The sequence below is a fragment of the Bactrocera latifrons genome, unplaced genomic scaffold (genome assembly GCF_001853355.1).
Source record: "Bactrocera latifrons isolate USDA-ARS-PBARC rearing strain unplaced genomic scaffold, ASM185335v1 scaffold_159, whole genome shotgun sequence".
Taxonomy (NCBI): domain Eukaryota; kingdom Metazoa; phylum Arthropoda; class Insecta; order Diptera; family Tephritidae; genus Bactrocera; species Bactrocera latifrons.
In genome coordinates this window covers 658,036-676,859 of record NW_017535063.1, presented here as the reverse complement: position 1 = coordinate 676,859, position 18,824 = coordinate 658,036, and the positions used below count along the sequence as shown (strand labels likewise).

Below are 18,824 nucleotides of genomic sequence, written 5' to 3'. Positions count from 1 at the left end.
TATTCATTAGAAAATTGTTGCGAATATATTTTCGTTCGTTACGTTCGTTATGTTCTTTATTATATGCGTTCAAACGTTGGCCTAGGGACTAACCGAGTTATGCGTTAACTTGAGCGCCTCGTAAGTTATGTCATATTGTAGTAAAAATATGAATACGGTGGACATGGCTGTTATAAGCTATATTAAAAAAAAGATTCTCTATTACATATTTATGTAAGTAAGGTATTAAATGAGCTTCTCACTGTTGTAATAAATTTGAGATTCAATTCGGCAACTCCGCAGACAACATTTGTTCGCGTGTTTATAGTTAACTGCAATACAAAATGGGTGACCTGCAAATAAAAAGAGGACAACAAAAATATATTTAGAAAACAAAAGTAATATAAAGAAACTAACTGTATCTTCCATTTCTGTGTTTTGGCCACCAATTTCATTCATTATTAGGATTGTATTACTGTTCTGAAAAAAATAAAAAAAATTACAATTAAAATCTCGTTTTTAATAATAAGAAAAGGCTTCCGGTAAATAGTCTAAAGGGTAAAAAAACAGCAATTTTTGTATGGTATGTTTTAAAGCAGCCAGATACATTCAAAAGCATGGAAATTGGGTGAATTATAGCCAAGAGACGTTGAAATTAAATATACATAGCATGTCAGAAATATTGTTTGAACGCTGCAAAAAGAAATCCTTTTTTGTCCAGATTATCACTGGTGATGAAAAATGGATCCATTACCGGTTGAAACTGTTAATGGGTAATGGTACTGTCCGCACGAATATAGTCATAACTAGAGGCAATATCTTTAAATTCTTCCGTTTCTCATTTCGATTTTAGTTTATGTAGGTTCGTGTATRTGCTAAGCCTTGCCACTAGGACATCTAGCGGAAGCGACTTGTATCCCGAAGAAAATTCAACTATCAAGTGTTATGCAGCGGAAACTGAAGCAATGAAGGCCAGGGAGTCGGATTTTGTATTTGAAATTGAAACCTGTGGCGTAAGTAGAGAAAATAGCCGAACTGTTTATTCGTGACAGCATCTTAAAGACATCGCCGAATTTCATCGAAGGAATGAAAGGGGTGGCTATTAATTCGTTCATCCCGATCTACTCCAAAAAAAAAGAAAGGAAATAACGATGTAACTATCGTAACCTATACTTTTACCATTTCTGGTATTATTGTTGTAACGGATGATATCTTTCTTATCACACATAATCAGAGTGAAAGCGTTTTCTATTTGTTACCTTAAAACTTAAACTCCATTTATATTTTTACCTGATTCTGGATGCTCTGATTATAGTAAAGTATCAGAAACATCTTAGCAATGTGCATGATGGTCCAAACAAACGAGTAGAAAACCGACGACAGTGCTGACGTATTCCACTCGTCCACATATTTGTAGATCAAAAAAATATTCACCGCCACATTTGTGAAGGATCCAATGTATACCAAGACCACCGAAAATGCAAAACTATTATTCACCTCCTTCGTAAATACTTGTAAAGCTGAATTGAGCAATCGGATGCGTTGTAGCTTTTCATTTACAAATCGTGGGCTATTCTTTTGCGAAAGCTCTGTGAGTAGTAATTCGTTTAAAAGTCTCGAGCGTTGGGCGATAGCATACAAAAGCGTGTAGTATTGTATGAGTGAGATGGACAATATTAAGTTCGGCAACAGATAGACGACGAGACTTCGTATGAAGTTAAGAAAAATACCATTGCTGTAAAAGTAATTGACGCTGGCAGTCCAAAAGACACAAAAAATTACCAAAGCCACATGAGCTTTCAAGAAGCACGTTAAACGTTCGTACTTCGTTTGTCTCTCAAAATCAACTAAAGTGTAATCGAATTCAGCRATGCTATGCAAAAATCGGCGACATTTGTGACGGCCCCAATAACTGCTGGTTATAATCAGAAATATATGCAATATGTATATTAGATATTCGACAAAATATAACGGCTTATGTATTGTCGGCAAGTCGATGTTGATCTTCGTGGACTCGCTGTATATGGCCACGATGAGACTGGTATAAATAATAATGCCCCAAATGATGTGCAATATAAGCCATATACTATGCTTATTATTGTGGTCGATCGGTAAATGTTGATGTGCGTCATATGGTAGGCTTACAAAAATCTCAGAGAGCAACAAAAAATAATGGACTGCGCGATATAACTGCGTTTCCAAACCATCGACACTGGTCTGCTTAGCAGACGGTGAGAAATGTGAACGGTGCTGTATTTTTCCTTTGCTTGCACTTCCGTGTACTATCGTCGGCAACATTTCGTGAACAATACACAACTAACTAACTCGAAACGCACTCYTTACAGGATAGCGAAGTAGCACGAAGTGTCTGCGTTAAATGTTTTCAATTAATCGTGTAGAACACAGTTTGATTAATGAATACATGTCGCTAATTTCATTACAGTATTTAACTTATCAGCTTTATATTTATATAGGCCATAGTAGGGTTGTACTTAACCTCAATGTTAGACGAGGGAATGAGTTATTGTCGGTAGGTTACAAAATTCAAGAATATGAATAAATGCTTCTGACACCTACTCAACTTAGTTCCAAACTATCCACATATTTCTTGTTTATTCTAAATTGATGTGCCTGACWTTTTCAAATTTTTAGAACAGTCTTTATCTGGTTTTGGCTTTTGTATAAGGCTGGTCCTTTCATGACTGGATTTACATATAGGATCAACTGGGAACACATGGTTACGTCTACGGACTGGAAATATTTTAGTGCTGCATAGACAGCATCTTCTTGATGTGCTTCTTTCATGTTGATGGCGACTGGATTCAAGACGAATTTCTGAAGGGACTGTTGGCTTGTGTGTGTTTTATAAATACAGGGCCTGTAGAAGAAGCTATAGAATTGCGGTTGCTGTTCACTGATTCGGGCCTACGTTTGTCTTTGACATATGCTGGGGCCAGTAGACCCTGGTATACGCTTCGTCTGAATGCTTTCAAAGTCAAAGGGCTTAGATCCCTGCATGAAGAGGACTGTAGTTCTTCGTAAATTAAAAAAGCATTGACAATACTGCAATCAAGAAAATGAAAGAAAATCCTGTGCCCCCACTTGTGGTATTTTCTATCAACAGCATAACTTCCTTTCAGTTGATCGAATTTATCAACGAAGTTCATATTCGCATTGTAATCCTTCACTGATTCCGGACATGATACTTCAATACTGGTACCATCACGTTCTCGGCGGGTAACTTTTCCGACATCCTTAGGTTCATGATAATTTGATAACATGAAAACTGATCTCTTATCTTTCCATTTCAAAAAATATATTTTTTTTTGTCACTCATCCGGTAATCATGTTCTCCTCTTTGCAAATGCTTGTCTTCTTTTAGCGTTGGMAAGAACTTTCTATTTGCAAATATAGACTTTATGATTTTTGTGTTTCGWATTTTCGCAAAAATTTCTTACAACTTTACCACCTAAGTCAGTTTCAACGCTAGCACAATGYCTTCCCGTGCAAACATCAAAATCTAGGCAATAACCTGACCATGCACACATCATCCAAACCTTGTACCCTCGTTTAGTAGGTTTTTTCGGCCTTTGAATTTTATCATACTTTCATCAATCGCAACTTTTTCTGATGGTTTTAAGTTTTAAATTAGTTCGCATGATGTCCAGTAGTGGTCTAATTTTATAAAGTTTGTCAAAATTTGGGTAATTTCTATTGGGCATTAGACTATTGTAATTTACATGTGAATAATTCAAAAGCCAACTGAATCTATTGAAGCTTATGAACCTCGATACATAGCCGCCATGCAAATCAGGTGCTGATGACCAGTAATCTCTGTAGCTCGGCAATTTCTTTATGCCCATTACCAAGTTCATAGCAATAAAAACATCAAGCTCTTCTGTAGTGGTGGGTGGGGGTGGTATAAAGCTTTCCTGATTGAGTAACGTAAAGATTAGTTTGAAAGCATAAAATATCTTGTAAATGCTCTGTCCAAAAAAGGCGAAATAGTAGAAGAGGTTGCACATTCTCCATGCTAAGAATTTGATCGGTTATTCACCAAGTATGTCCATTCTATAATTCTTCTTCCATTTTGTAGCCGTTGTAGCCGGTCTGTTTGAGTTTACAGTGTTAGACTCTGTAGATTCAGGATTCCGAAGTACTAAGTTAGACAGAGGGATGTCATCATCGGAATCAAAGTTGTCATAATCAGTCATTTGAAYTTCTCCAATCGAATCGCCTAAGCGGATTTGGTTGATCTTCTGTATCCTCATCGCTACAAATACTCTCGCTATCTGAAGGAATATCTTCAAACAAATATTCTTCGATTTGTCTATTATTTAGCTTACGCGACATACTGAAATAAATATAAAACAAGTAAGGAAGGGCTAAGTTCGGGTGTCACCGAACATTTCATACTCTCGCATGATAAAGTGATAATCGAGATTTCATTATCCGTCATTTACATATTTTTTTATTTTGCTGTAAAACTAATTAGATTATATCAATTTGTGTACTTTGAGTATTGAATTGTATTTTCATTTATTTTAATTGTATTGAAAAGTTATATTCCGATCACGAACATTTTCTACAATCATCATTGGTTCCTAATGTACATATTATACATAGAAGGCATCAGATGGAATTCAAAATAGCATTATATTGGAAGAAGGCGTGGTTGTGAACCGATTTCACCCATATTTCGTACATGTCATCAGGGTATTAAGAAAATATTATATACCGAATTTCACTGAAATCGGTAGAGTAGTTCCTGAGATATGATTTTTGATCCATAAGTGGGCGACGCAACGCCCATTTTAAATTTAAAAAAAAGCCTCGATGTAGCTTCCCTCTGCCATTTCTTCCGTAAAATTTAGTGTTTCTGACGTTTTTTATTAGTCGGTTAACACACGGTTAGTGATTTTCAACATAACCTTTGTATGGGAGGTGGGCGTGGTTATTATCCGATTTCTTCCATTTTTGCACTGTATATGGAAATGCCTGAAGAAAACGACTCTGTAGAGTTTGGTTGACATAGCTATAGTAGTTTATGAGATATGTACAAAAAACTTAGTAGGGGGCGAGTCCACGCCCACTTTTCCAAAAAAATTACGTCCGAATATGCCCCTCTCTAATGCGATCTTTTGTGCCAAATCTCACTTTAATATCTTCATTTATGGCTTAGTTATGACACTTTATAAGTTTTTGGTTTTCGCCACTTTGTGGGCGTGGCAGMGSKCCGATTTTGCCCATCTTCGAACTGAACCTTCCTATGGAGCCTAGAAATACCTGTACCAAGTTTCATCATGATATCTCAATTTTTACTCAAGTTACAGCTTGTACGGACGAACGGACAGACGGACGGACAGACATCCGGATTTCAAACTCTACTCGTCACCCTGATCACTTTGGTATATATAACCCTAAATCTGACTCTTTTAGTTTTAGGACTTACAGACAACCGTTATGTGAACAAAACTATAATACTCTCTTTAGCAACTTTGTTGCGAGAGTACAMAAATACATGAATACTAACACTTATGACATTGACATAGTTCAGCGAATTAAAAAGCAACGGCTACGTTGACTAGATCATGTTGTCTGAGTAGATGAAAACACTCCAGTATTGGACGCAGTACCCGCCGGGGAAGCAGAGGAAGAGGAAGACCTCTACTCGTTTCAGAGATCAGATGRAGAAGGACCTGGCTGCACTTGGTATCTCSAATTGGCGCCAAATTGCGAAAAGAAGAAACGATTGACGCGCTGTTGTTAACTCGGCTATAATTGTCTAAGCGGTGKCTACGCCATAAAGAAGAAGATTGCCTTATAAAAAGCTGCTATTTTCCAAACTTTAAACTTGATATATCAAAACTACATTYCCTTCGAATATATACTTGAAAGCATCCGAACGGAGATCAACAATGTGGATAGCATATATAACTTTTTAGTTATAGTATTTAATAGAGTTTAATATACAAGTATTATGCACTTAGTGCTATTAATCGTAAGCAGTATACAAATTATTATTCCCTCTATCGTGTCCATTAAAACTTCAAATTATTAAGCAATAAAAACATTACCTTTTCATATTAATATTCAGTTCTTCAATATTGTAAGATTATAGCATAGTAACGTATCTGARGTGTGGTTAGTATCACGGTTTTAAAGGTACCGGTGATCTATCAAAAATTTGTAGAAATATTAAATCGGTAGGTCAGATTTGTTTAAAGAAGCATACGCTTAACTAAGAGATGTAGTTTTGATTATAAACTCCAGTGAAGTGTAGTGCCGAACATTATAACTGTCTGCTGAAGTAAAAAAAAAAAAAACGCCCAGAAACCCTATATTAGGCGATGTYGTTTTAATTATGCAGTCGCAGTTTAATTTGATTAGTGAAATCATGAAATAATGAAGTTGTGGTTCTCCCCAAATTTTTCCAGAAGCTTCATTTTCAATTTGTAGTTTTTAAAATAGACAGGTGTTGGGCTGAAAGGCTTTCACGACTTGAAATTTTCATATTAATTACAMACTGAGGTTCTAAAAAACATATTTTAGTCGATGGAGCTTAGAAATTAAAAACAATTTAGTGCGAAGAACCTAACTTGGGAATACAGTGCACAATTATTGTTGTTAATCAATAGCGGGAGGTCTTATTTTTTGTACGAACAGAAAGAACTTGGCTTCTCTTCGCGTTTCGAGCTGACAAGAGCTTCTGAGAAGACATAACGATTTGACTGGAGTCTGGCACAAAAATTGGGAAGGAAGGGAAAGGAATAGTAGGAGATCAATACTCGCGCACTACGAATATGAATACTTATCCAATGACTAGATTTAATAAATCCTATCCGAGGCAGTTTACATTATTTAACATTCTCTTGTGCCTATTGTTATCTTCTATATTCTTTGCAGCTTTGTGATAATTCCCATACAAAAATCTCTTGAAAGTTTCAAACGCCACCTCAAAATGCGTACGCTTACTTTGGAGCGTTTAATGCGCGCTCTCACTGTGACCTGCCAGATATTCTGCTTGGCACCGATACCCAAAACCAGACAACGAAAATTGAATCGACTGCGTCACCTCCATTACGTCCACGCTTCCGTTATACTAATATACATTTACGTTTTCAGCTGGAATTTGATTGCAAACATTGACCATTCGCATATAACATTCAATACAATATTTAGCTCGAGCGAAATCGTCGTGGATAATCTCATATCTACATTTTGTGTGTTCAACACTTTTTATTCGGCATCTACTTATCGTGAAATAATCCAGAAATTTTTACAAATCTTCAAGGAGTTAAAAGCGTTTGAACTACCGCAGCAGCCTTTTGAGTACAATATTTTGTCAGTGCTTTACAAGGAATTATGCCTTTACACTGTGGTTATTTCAGTTCTGATCATAATCCCTCAAGTTTATGTGTTCGTTAAAGTCGATTATAAACTAAATGTATTTTTGCGCTTCTTTGGTCCTTATAATCTACCGTATATCCTTATATTACTTAAATTGGGTCAATATTGGCTAGCTCTACGTTTCACATATTTACTTTATAAACGCATAAATGAAACGCTTCTGCAACGMATAAACCATCTAGATTTGAATAGCTCACCGGACAGGCAAGAAGTCATTATGAACGCCGGATCATATTCTTGGTATAAGCGTGAGTTTTCTAGAACACATTTTGATAATTGTGAGATTTTGGAGCGTCTCCGTCGGTTATACTCTGATTTGGATAAGCTTTTGGTGCAAGTGACCAATTTTTTTGACGCAATTCTGTTGCTCAACTTTCTAGGATCGATGGTTGGTTTTACAATACATTTATTTGAACTATACAAAAGCCTTGAAGCACCACAATGGATCCGACTGCTATGGCATTTTCTCTATTTCGTACGGGTGCTCATCATTCTGTTTGTAAATAATGCGATTACGAATGAGGTAGTTCGTGGGAAATTCATTACATGGAATCTTTTAAAATTTTTACTCTTTTCACACAGAAATCTCGCACAGCATTTGTGCTTAATGGGCTCTATATTACATCGAAAGAGATGGAGCATGCGGTAAAACGTTTTCTTCTACACCTGATGATACGTAAGCCCGTAGAAAAAGTGTGTGGAATAGTTGAATTAAACTTAATGYTATTTACAGGGGTAAGTAGGAAAAATTATATACCTCGTGGTATCTGATGAAGTTCGAATAACAACAAAGCGCGTATTTTATTACAATTATTTATTATCGCTTTCAAAATAGGCTTCTTTTGAGCCAAATGAGCATAGAAATTAATTAAATTTTCCGTATACATACCTCCCATAATTCTCAGTTGGGATGGCCTTCAGTACTTTCGCGAATTTTACGGCTTTCGGTTTTGGCTACTTTTTGGAGTGCTATTTGCTAGATTGTTGGACAGCTTCGAAGGTTGTAACAATCATGGAAAAGTCTTTTTCGATTTTTTCGATTCGATTTGCGCGCGCAGTTTAAATTGTCCAGCTCGACACATTTAAATCAGGAATATAGGAAATGCTTTGTCGAAGTAAGTTCTTCTCCTTCTTGGCGTAAACACCGCWTGCAGTGCTACAGCCGAGTTTGCAACAGCACACATTCCTTCATTTTCGCTGTTTGGCGCCAATTGGAGATTCCAAGGGTAGCCAGGTCCTTCRCCATCTGGTCTTTCCAACAGAGTGMAGGTCTCCTCTTGCTCTACTTCTCCCGGCGGGTACTGCATCGWATACTTTCAGAGCTGGAGTGTTTTCGTCCATTCGGACGACATGACCTAGCCAGCGTAGCCGCCGTCTCTTAATTCGCTGAACTATGTCAATATCATCGTATATCTCATACAGATTATTGTTCCATCGACTTCAGTGTTCGCCGTTGGCAAAGMGCAAAGGACTATCAATCATCCGCGGCACATTTCTCTCGAAAACTCGTAACGTCGACTCATCAGATGTTGTCATCGTTGATTCCTTTGCACCATATAGCAGGACGGGTATGATGAGTGCCTTGTAGTATTAGGTCGGGAGAGGTCTTTACTTTTCAAYTGCCTACTCAGCCCGAAGTAGCACCTGTTGACAAGCGTTATTCTTTRTAAAATTTCAAGACTGACATTGTTGTTGGTGCTAATGCTGGTTTCAACATAAACGAAAATATTTACGACAGTGRCATGGGAGCCAAGTCGYGAATGAGATGACTGTTTTTTTGATGATAGGAGATATTCTGTCTTGCCCTCGTTCACTACCAGACCAATTTGTTGCGCTTCTTATCCAGTCTGGAGAAAGCAGAACTAACGGCGGGGTAGTTGAGGCTAGAACGGTAGAACGATATTTTATTTTTAAGATGTCTTAGTAGCTTTTAGGTAGAAAAAACGTTTTCTTTTTAATCTAGAATAGTGTAGTCCTTTGAAGAAGACGCAGATGATTATCGCCAGCCATGATTCGCTCTATTGATTAAAAATTACTAAAATGAATTACACATATTTATATTAAATAAATCCGAATGTATGCATGTGCATATATATTTATATAAAAAATTGAAATCTTATATTTATTTCAGATTTTAAACATCGTAAGCCAATATATTACGTTTCTCATACAGATTGATTTGAGCAAGGATCCTTCGAAGATACCTAAGATGAGCGGCAACAACAATTAAAATAAATATTTAACCAATTTATTTAAATATAAATAAGCATTTTAGAAATAAATTTTTTTTTTATTCTTTCATTTTATTTACAATCTGTCGTGTGACAATAAGCAAATGTTATTATATCTAGGATGCACTTTGATGCTAAAATTGCAATTTGTTCCTTAAATACATAAAAGCATTTGAAATATAAAATTTGTACTATATATCACAATTCACTTAATTTAGTATTAATTCTATAATTCATTGTTTCAACTTTAACTGATATTGCCGCTAATCCAAAAATATTTATTAATACTTGGGTGTAATTAAATACAATTGAGTGCCTAATTGTCCAACATTTAATTATACATTACCGCTTCTAATTAGCAATTTTCGGAATATATATGTACTTTTGTATGTGTGTAAACCTTTATTAAAATTAATGTGTTTTGCTCGAAAGTGCTTTGCGTACTACACTTACTATAAATCATTACGCCTTAACTCGTCCTCAAAGGCATTTAATTGGCTATCAACAGCCAAGCGCCACGGTTCAACAATARACTATAGAAGTGATTACAAAAATTGTAAAGAAAAGTTAGTCGGTCGGTGTCAAAAAGTTGCCAAGTGTTTATGTTAGGTACTACTTTCTATTTAAATAGTGGACACGATATTGATATTCCTATAGGGGATCAACGACATTTTCACGAGCTCAATTTGTATAGTTTATATAACTTTTTTCCTATACAGAGTAGCTTCTTCCTCCAATGACCATTTGTGGCTACATGACCAAGGGTGTTATTTCTATATAAACAGTGAAAAACATAGCTCTCTGTCGGTGATCAACRACGTTTTCTTGAGTCTACATTTTACTTATTAAATTACTCAATTACTAAAAGTATTTTTTTTCATCCAACAATTACTAGTAACTCCTAAGACTAAGGTATAGGTTCAGTGTGTTATACGAAGGCGGTCCRATAAGTACTTAGCAYGCACGTACTGTATACGTAGACTCTTCTTCATGTATGATGATCGGTGACCAAGAAGACGAAGTGTACGGAAATATGTTGCGCACTGATTTCTGGGATTTACGAAAAGAGATCTACATCGAATAGCTGGAGAAGGACAAATCGGTTATAGAAATTGCAAAAAAAAATAGTATAATTTTGCGAAAGAAAAAGTGTTCTTCCGCTTCAAACTTCTACACAATTGTTCGTGTTTTTCACATTTGGTGACTGTGGTGGTGTGGAACTTGTTTAACCAAATTTTCGACGGTTTTCTAGCATAAAAATAATACTGCTACAATTTCACGTTCGATATTCATACGAAGTTGACTCTCTTAAAGTTGAGACCACAGACTACGAATTTCGGAAGTAAATTTTAATAATTTCGACTCGTTGTTGTCCCTATCGTTCTACTCTTGTAGCCGCCCTTTCCTTGTAGGCTAAGTACATATTGAACCACTGCCATAGCAAGTCTTTAATTGATTATATAACAAATTTTATTATACCCTCTTCTTCTTTTTAGCGTCATGTTAATAACAGTTGGTTTGAAGAAACGCCTAATTAAAGAGCACAAGGGGTTCTTATCCTGCTTTGAGGATCCATTTTTTGGTCTCATCTCTAAACTCTACATTGTTTGTCAATTATTTGCTGCAGCACCGATATTGGATACTCCACACCGTAACTGTCGTGCATTACGTTGCGTACATTACGTTTGGTGTTCCATCGTCTTACTTTACATTTCTGTGGTGAACTTTCACTTTATAAATCGGATACATGAACCATTGGTTACCATCGTTAAAATATTTTTCTTAACTGAACTCATTAACAATCCATTAATMGTCACCTCAATTGTATTGAGTATGTATTATAACAACGAAGAATATCGCAACATACCGTATGAGCTGCTCCGAATATTTAAGGTCTATAGGGACTTGCAACCGAAGTTGAGCACTGGAAGCGTATTTTTTCGTGTGCTCCATAAAGAACTGCTGATAATGGTGGGTGCTGTAAGCAGTGTTATATCATTTAGCTTCCTAGGGGATTACCTACGCTCGGATCCGTTTTTTACTAAATACATACTCAATTCAAGCGTATTCAGTTTCCCTAATATACTCATAACTTTCAATATCACGCAATTTTGGTTGGCACTTCGTGTTGTATACCAACTCTATCGGGGTTTCAATGAGATTATAAAGCAACGCCTAAAACGTTTCAGTTTTATAAATTCAGAAACATGTGAAMTGAACAGTAAAGAGGTCTATTCTGCCTATACCACTGAGATCTCATGGTATCAGCGTGAATTTCTAAGCTTACGTAAGGAAGCAGTAAACGGTTATGAAATTTTAGATACGATACGTAATACATACTTCGCTTTGGACACCATAATGACWCGATTGACTAGAGTATTTGGAATTACGATGTTGCTGATTTTTTTTGGCTCTGTGCTGAGTCTTTCCGTTCAATCYTTTGCTGTGTTTAAGTTTTTTGATACGGAAAATTTTTTGGGTGACATTTTATTCGAGGTCCAGAATCGAGTGCTCTGGTTTCTCATACATCTTGCGCGCATACTGTTGATTTTAGCCGCTTATAATKCAATCATAGAGGAGGTGAGCCTTTATTTTGTGTATTATTTAGTCTAAATATCTATGTTTTATAGAAGTGTCGTACGTCATTTGTACTAAATCAACTACATATAACCTCGAAAGAAATGGAACGTGCAATTAATCGCTTTTTACTGAAGCTAATGGTTCATCAGTCTCCGGCGCTTCTCTGTGGAGTTGTGGAACTTGATTTATTGGTGGTATGCGGCGTAAGTATATACTTATAATACCATATGTTAAAAATTTACCTGAACTAGAAAGAAAACAGAAATTTTCAGACGTAGTGATGCAAATAGCCTTTGAGTCATTACACTGTCTATTTTTCCATTCAGTAGCTATAAGCTTCGGCAAGGATGGCTTGTAGTGCCTTCAGCGAAAGATTTTTAATGGCTTCCATGGACTCACTACGAGTTCCTTGATACGGTTTTTTTTAGTTGCGAAAACAGACTTTGGCTGGCTGAGTGCTGACTCCCGCTTCAAGTTTTGTTAAAAAGTTGTCCCATTCATGCTAGAATGTGAGGATCGCTTTAAGCGATGGATTTTTCGGCTCATTTTAGGATCTTACGTAGTGAYTTGTCAAGCATCTCTTTTGCGACCTCTTCTTCTTCTTTACTGGCGTATACACYGCTTACGCGGTTATAGCCAGCGTAGCCGCTGTGTCTTAATTCGCTGAACTATGTCAATGTCTATAACTCGCTCATCATTCCATCGAATGCGAACCATAAATCTTCCGCACAAGTCCTGTCAGCAAGAGTTATTCTGYGTTKKATTTCGAGGCTGACATTGTTGATGGTGTTAATACTGATTCCAAGATAGACGAAATTATCTACGACTTCGAAGTTATGATTGTTAATAGTGACGTGGGCCGAAATGCGACGAATGWTTCTGTGATGACAGGAGATGTTACGTCTTGCTCTCGTTCACTACCAGAACCATTTGCTTTGCTTCCTTATCCAATCTGGAGAAAGCAGAACTAAAGGCAAATGTTATCCATATCATCGTTATATGTCAGCAGCTATACACTCTTATAGAAGACGGTACCTTCTACCAAAAGTAGATTGAAGAAGTCGGGCGAAAGGCAGCCTTGTCTGAAACCTCGTTTGGTATTGAACGGCTCGGAGATATCCTTCCCCATCCCTATGGAGCTTTTGGCCTCTACTCAACGTAAATTTTGCTTTATACTATCTAACGACTTTTCGAACTGAATACTTTGTGCCACTCAAATTCTTGTATTCCTTATAAAGTTGGCACTCGAACATTGGTTGGGACATTTAGCAAAATAGAATAATACTTAACTATTTTCCAATCATATACTACGCTTCCGATCTGTAAATCCGATAACAGAGTAATCCGACCACAGCCCAGCTTTATAACAGGCGTTGTTGTGCGTGGTTTTTATGGTTTGTGACATTAACATATTGYGTTCAATATTTTCTCTTAGTCTCTTAAACTAAATACATTTTTGTAAATTTGGTAGAATTTCTTCACTCTTTCTCTGCATTCATCGATAAAAATGTGAAATATGTCACTGAAATTATGTGATAGTATAACATTCTGCAAAAGTTTATATTACTGGGAGGTCCGAAACCGCAATTAAGTCGAGGGTTCACAGTAACTTAAATTTTACTTCCGGTTTACTGGTTTCCCCCCCCAATTCCCATAATTTCTCTTTACAAATATTATATTAATAATTAAAATATATGTTTAAAAAATTTAATCTGGATCTTATTATCTCCATTTTGAACAGATTGTCGGCGCTGTGACCAAYTATTTCATTTTTCTCCTACAAATCGATTTGGGCACTACGACACTAACGGATCTCAATATCACAGATACACCAAAAAATTGTCTGATTATATAAGTCATATTATTCAATGCTAATAAATAATATATATAATAAATTTTATGCTCTTGTATATAAAATTATATAATATCTAARTACAACATTAAAAGTAATGCCTTCACCAGACTATCTTAATGTAATCTAAATGTAAACGCATTCATAACATAAAGAGATTTCAATTACGGTGTAATGGAAGGTTTTGCAAAACAAAGGAAAAAATATATGTGAGTGGTCAGGAAAAGAGCTCATTTTCGCTTAGTTTGTGGACTCAATCGAAGCAACGTAGCATTTATATTTCAGTGGTCATTCATTACATATTATAATATGTTGCGCCGTTGCACTTTGTCACGTAAATGTGTCTACCAAATAGTAAAGTTTCCCTTTGTAAAATGCTGGCATGGATTGATTAACTGCTRTTTGTATTCGCGTAAAGCCTGTGCCTATATCGCAGAGAGGATTCATGATTTCGGCACCGATCTCGGTGAAGAAACCGGTATMCTGGCTATAAGTTTGATAGCAAATCGTAGACTACATTGCCTTGAGCGGTAAGTAATTAATGGTCGATTCATAACTCTTGATTATATTCGATACTATAGAGCTTTGCTGCAGTTTTCTCTGGGTCGCCATAGTGCTCGCGTGCACATTCGCCGCCTTACGTTTAAGTGGCGTTCAAGTGAGACGTTACTTACATTCGCCGACTGTYATATCAGTGGAACGAGATTATCGCGGTTGGCATGGTCCGCTGCCAGCAGTTACGCTTTGCTATTACGATCATATAGATTCATTCAAAGCGAATGAGTATATACAGGATAACTGGAATATTTCCATTGTGGATAATGATTATTTCTACTTTATGGATTTTCTCTATGCCGTGGTTAATGCGACGGCTAGTAATTATGCGGATCTAGCGCGTTTCGCAGAAGATGAACGTTTCGATAATGTGGATCTGGCRAAATTGGTGCATGCGATCGATAAACCTTTCGAACAAACTTTGACTAGCTTTGACAAGAAAAATTCAACAATACAAATAAGACCAGTGATGACAGAGCGTGGATACTGTTATGCCATAAATTCACCCATGTCGGAAATCTTAGCTGGGAGGTAAGTTACAATTAAAGTTAATAATTATTTTAATTTGTAAATTTTATGCCCGCCAATTTAGAAATATTGAGTACAAGGATGTTATTCAACCACTTACCTGCGAGTATGGCAAGCAGCTGTGTTTCATCAAAATGGACTTATACGAAAGTACAGGAACGGTATGTATAGCCACATATAGCCTTGTTCGTTTGAAGCCTTAATTTTTTTTGCTTTCTTTGTACAAGGTCGATATCCATTCACCATTTGAGGTTTCCGCAAGCGATGTGAATATTATAGCCTTACACAAATCGGATGAGATTACCGCTTCCTTTAAAGTGCTCGAAACAGTGTAAGTAAACGTTGCCATATTTTCGAAAAGTTTACTTATACTCTGYTTGTAGCGCGTCGAATAATTTGCGTGATCTACAAGTAGACCAAAGGAAGTGTGTGTTTTACGACGAAGAGACATCACAACTAAAGGTAATCTTATAATAGGTTATAGACTATATACGTCCAAGTTTCACTTAAATTTTTGGCTTTAAAACAATATTTCCAGGTTTACAGCAAAACCCTTTGTTTAGTGCGTTGTCGCGCAGTTATGGCTCTKGAAATGTGTAACTGTGTACCGTTCTTCTATGCTTTTGTGGGTATGTTATATAAAGATATATGGTGGATGTGGCCGTAGATGAGGGGTGGGTGCTGCAGATTTACAGCAATGTGTTTTAAAAACGATTTAGGTATGGCAATCCCTATCAAAGTAATCTATATCACGAAAATGTTTAAAAGTCTAAGTTGTTAAAATGAAAAGTCCAACCATTCTTAATAATATACTCGAACCAGAGTATCCGAGCAAAATTGTATAACATATAATCATATATATATATATATATATATGCACTCCGGACTATAACAGGATGCCTCTTGAAGTCTCCCTTCGAATATCTACACAGTCCTGTATGCTCCCAGTTAAGGAACATAATAAACTCTTCTCCAAGCAATTTCTGCAGGGGTGCTTTCGCAGAAATCATCACCTTTCGTCACTACGTCGACGACATAAATCATAAAACAATACGCCGACCAAACTTCGGACGCAACTAACTTCCGACAAGCACTGATCGCCATTAGCCATTAACACCTTCATCGACTCCCTCTCAGTGAACGGCGTACTTGGAGTCAAACMACCACCCAACACGTTTCCTGGGCCTACCGTTGGATAACATCGATGACAACCTTAATTAGTACCATTCTAACGAGAATTAAGTGATTATTACAACAGCAAAATTACATATTATTAACAAACCAACAGCTTKAAGCTTCTTAAGAGAGAGATTTTCACTCGTCTAGAAATTTTGTGTCTATAAGAGTCAAGGTTCTRTCTGGAATGTCGACGCATCCAAATAAAAATTCCAAATGGTTGTAGATTTCTAAGCAGTTTCCAATCATGTCTTAAGTCTTCGAGGAGATTGGTTGCTTTGTGGTTATTATATTAGTTCTGTGCTTTGTTTGAAAGAGTCCAACTTTATAATGTGTCAATAATGTATTTACGAAAAAAGGTTTGATAAGTTATACATAAATTCTATTTTCTAGAGGGTCCCAGTTGTAATCCTGCCGGATTCGAGTGTCTGCTCGATTTCAAATGGCCCATTTGGGCMTTGCATATTTGCAAGTGTCCAAGTACATGTACAGAAATCGAATACACTGTACAGACAGTGAAAAAGAGCTATTGGTAAGTCTAAAATATAGTAAGTATTTTAATAAATATTGTAGATTGTTTGCAATCTATTTATAACTGTATAYATAAAGGGGCGTTAAAATGAATGATGAAATCGCCATCACAGATGTGGCTACATCCAGCTTCCGTTGGGATGTTATACCGCCGAAAGTGCGTATGAGACGTGATGTAGTCTTTAGTTTTGAAGACTTACTAGGTGAGTGTATATTATAAATTTTTTCATAAAAATTAAATGTATTTTACTTATAATTTTTAAGTCTCATTTGGCGGCACTTTGGCGCTGTTCTTTGGTTTTAGTCAAATATCTGTSGTTCGTATTGGCTATGTGCTCGCCTATCACATGATAATGGCAATTGTGGAGTTACTACRTAGCTTAAGAAATGTCTGTGGAAAAAGTTTATACAATTTTAAACGAAAGCGAAATGGAAATCAAATTTTACTGGTACAGGAAAAGTTAAAGACTCCTTTTCGTTTGGTTAAAAAGCGTCAGCAGTTGATCGCGTTACATGAGAGTTTGTCAAAARATGATAATCTCAGTAGTGCCAGTGATTGTAATGGTCCAACTGATGGTAGTATTGATAAACCCGAATTCGAGTATCTAAACTGAGAGAATATGGAAARTTGAAAATCGATCTCGTAGGAACTTGCTTTGCTTTCGGCGTTATGAAACTCTCGTTAATTTAATTTGTAGTGTTTGTTGCTTCACGGCTTTTGAAATGTATCTAACAAGTTTTTTTAGTTATATTATCTACATTCTATTTGCGTAACAATACTTATTAATAATGGATTTAATTTCATTTATTGGGTTCAAAACCACAAATATGTTAAGGCTGGAAATACACCTCGTCTAGCTGCTATGCTCGCAAATGATATCTATAATACAATATCTACACACTATAATACTTAATTATACACTGATTGAAAAATTAAACAATTTCATCATAGTTTGCTCAATATTTGCTTCTCAATTAGTGTCTTCAAGTTAGATTAGGTCAATAGGCTGATATTCTTGAGGCGACGAATAGTCCCACTTGGAAGGATAGGGACGACTGTTAGTAGTGGTGAGAACTCCTAGGCATGGATGCAAAATACAATCGCATATTGGCAAAGCCTGCCATTAAATTATTCGCCAGGTTCGTAGAAAGGAAAGTCTGGAGTCCTCTCTACAACTTTGACAAGTGACATTGTCTAAAATCTTAGTCTCAACGCATGAGTGTCAATGCACAGTGTCCGGATGGAAGAGATATAACTGCGACAATGTGAACCTTGCTAAGATCTAGTCGTTTAACAKACCTTTTGCGTTCTACGCTTACAGMAAGCTCTCGCAACCACACAAGTGTTGATTGCTGAGCTTGCGCTAGGTCTATAGATAAAACGTCAGAATACACGTAGAGGGAGAGGGAGACACCAGTTTACATCCATCTTGATGCACTCTTATGCAAGCTAATCTATTTTATGGTTTCCATACCGATCCCAATGCTCCCAGTCACCCAGGCATTTCTAATATGGAAGGGGGTTGAAGCTACCGCTAGTGAGCTTAAGGCCTGTATGGCAGGTCTGCCATCGGAGTGGATGCATACTKCCCTAAAAGAAGGTGAATTTCTAAGAAGTATACTTGCTGTTACCTCCATAACTGCCACTTATGCTTGAAATACACTATAATGGTGTGACAGCCTGAGATAAGAGTTGATTGGAGTTTCCGGCAGAAGCCTCCCCCTCCAATCTACCTGATCCATCCGTGAAAAATGCTCACTGTCGAGCAGTTTGATAGATACTTTCACAGTAATGTCCCTGGGAGCCGCTCTTTGAACACCTACAAGCTGTTTAGCGAGTGTGGATCTAAAGGGGTCTTCCAACAATACAATATAACATAGCATCCTCTGCATAGACTCGATTATCTCGCCTGATTTGACCACTCCAGACTTCGTTTTGTGGGGCTTTTTGAAATCGCGGGTTTATGTTAACAAGCCTCCGA

The 18,824-nt window shown here is 36.7% G+C and overlaps 2 protein-coding genes across 2 annotated transcripts; one reads left to right on the top strand and one right to left on the bottom strand.

The window, feature by feature from the left end:
* Window positions 1–25: 25 nt before the first annotated feature.
* LOC108966335 (putative gustatory receptor 59f) lies at window positions 26–1,351 on the bottom strand. Its single transcript, XM_018929184.1, has 4 exons — window positions 1,270–1,351; window positions 397–459; window positions 243–332; window positions 26–177 (listed from the first exon to the last, which is right to left on the bottom strand). Exons 1-4 carry the CDS (start codon window positions 1,324–1,326, stop codon window positions 82–84), a joined length of 306 nt encoding a protein of 101 aa, XP_018784729.1. The 5' UTR covers window positions 1,327–1,351; the 3' UTR covers window positions 26–81.
* A 605-nt stretch (window positions 1,352–1,956) lies between these two features.
* On the top strand, window positions 1,957–17,456 carry LOC108966311. Its single transcript, XM_018929150.1, has 11 exons — window positions 1,957–2,090; window positions 11,117–11,271; window positions 14,471–14,582; window positions 14,647–15,138; window positions 15,200–15,296; window positions 15,363–15,466; window positions 15,519–15,597; window positions 15,674–15,764; window positions 16,705–16,843; window positions 16,921–17,045; window positions 17,107–17,456. Exons 1-11 carry the CDS (start codon window positions 1,957–1,959, stop codon window positions 17,454–17,456), a joined length of 1,878 nt encoding a protein of 625 aa, XP_018784695.1.
* Window positions 17,457–18,824: the final 1,368 nt, after the last annotated feature.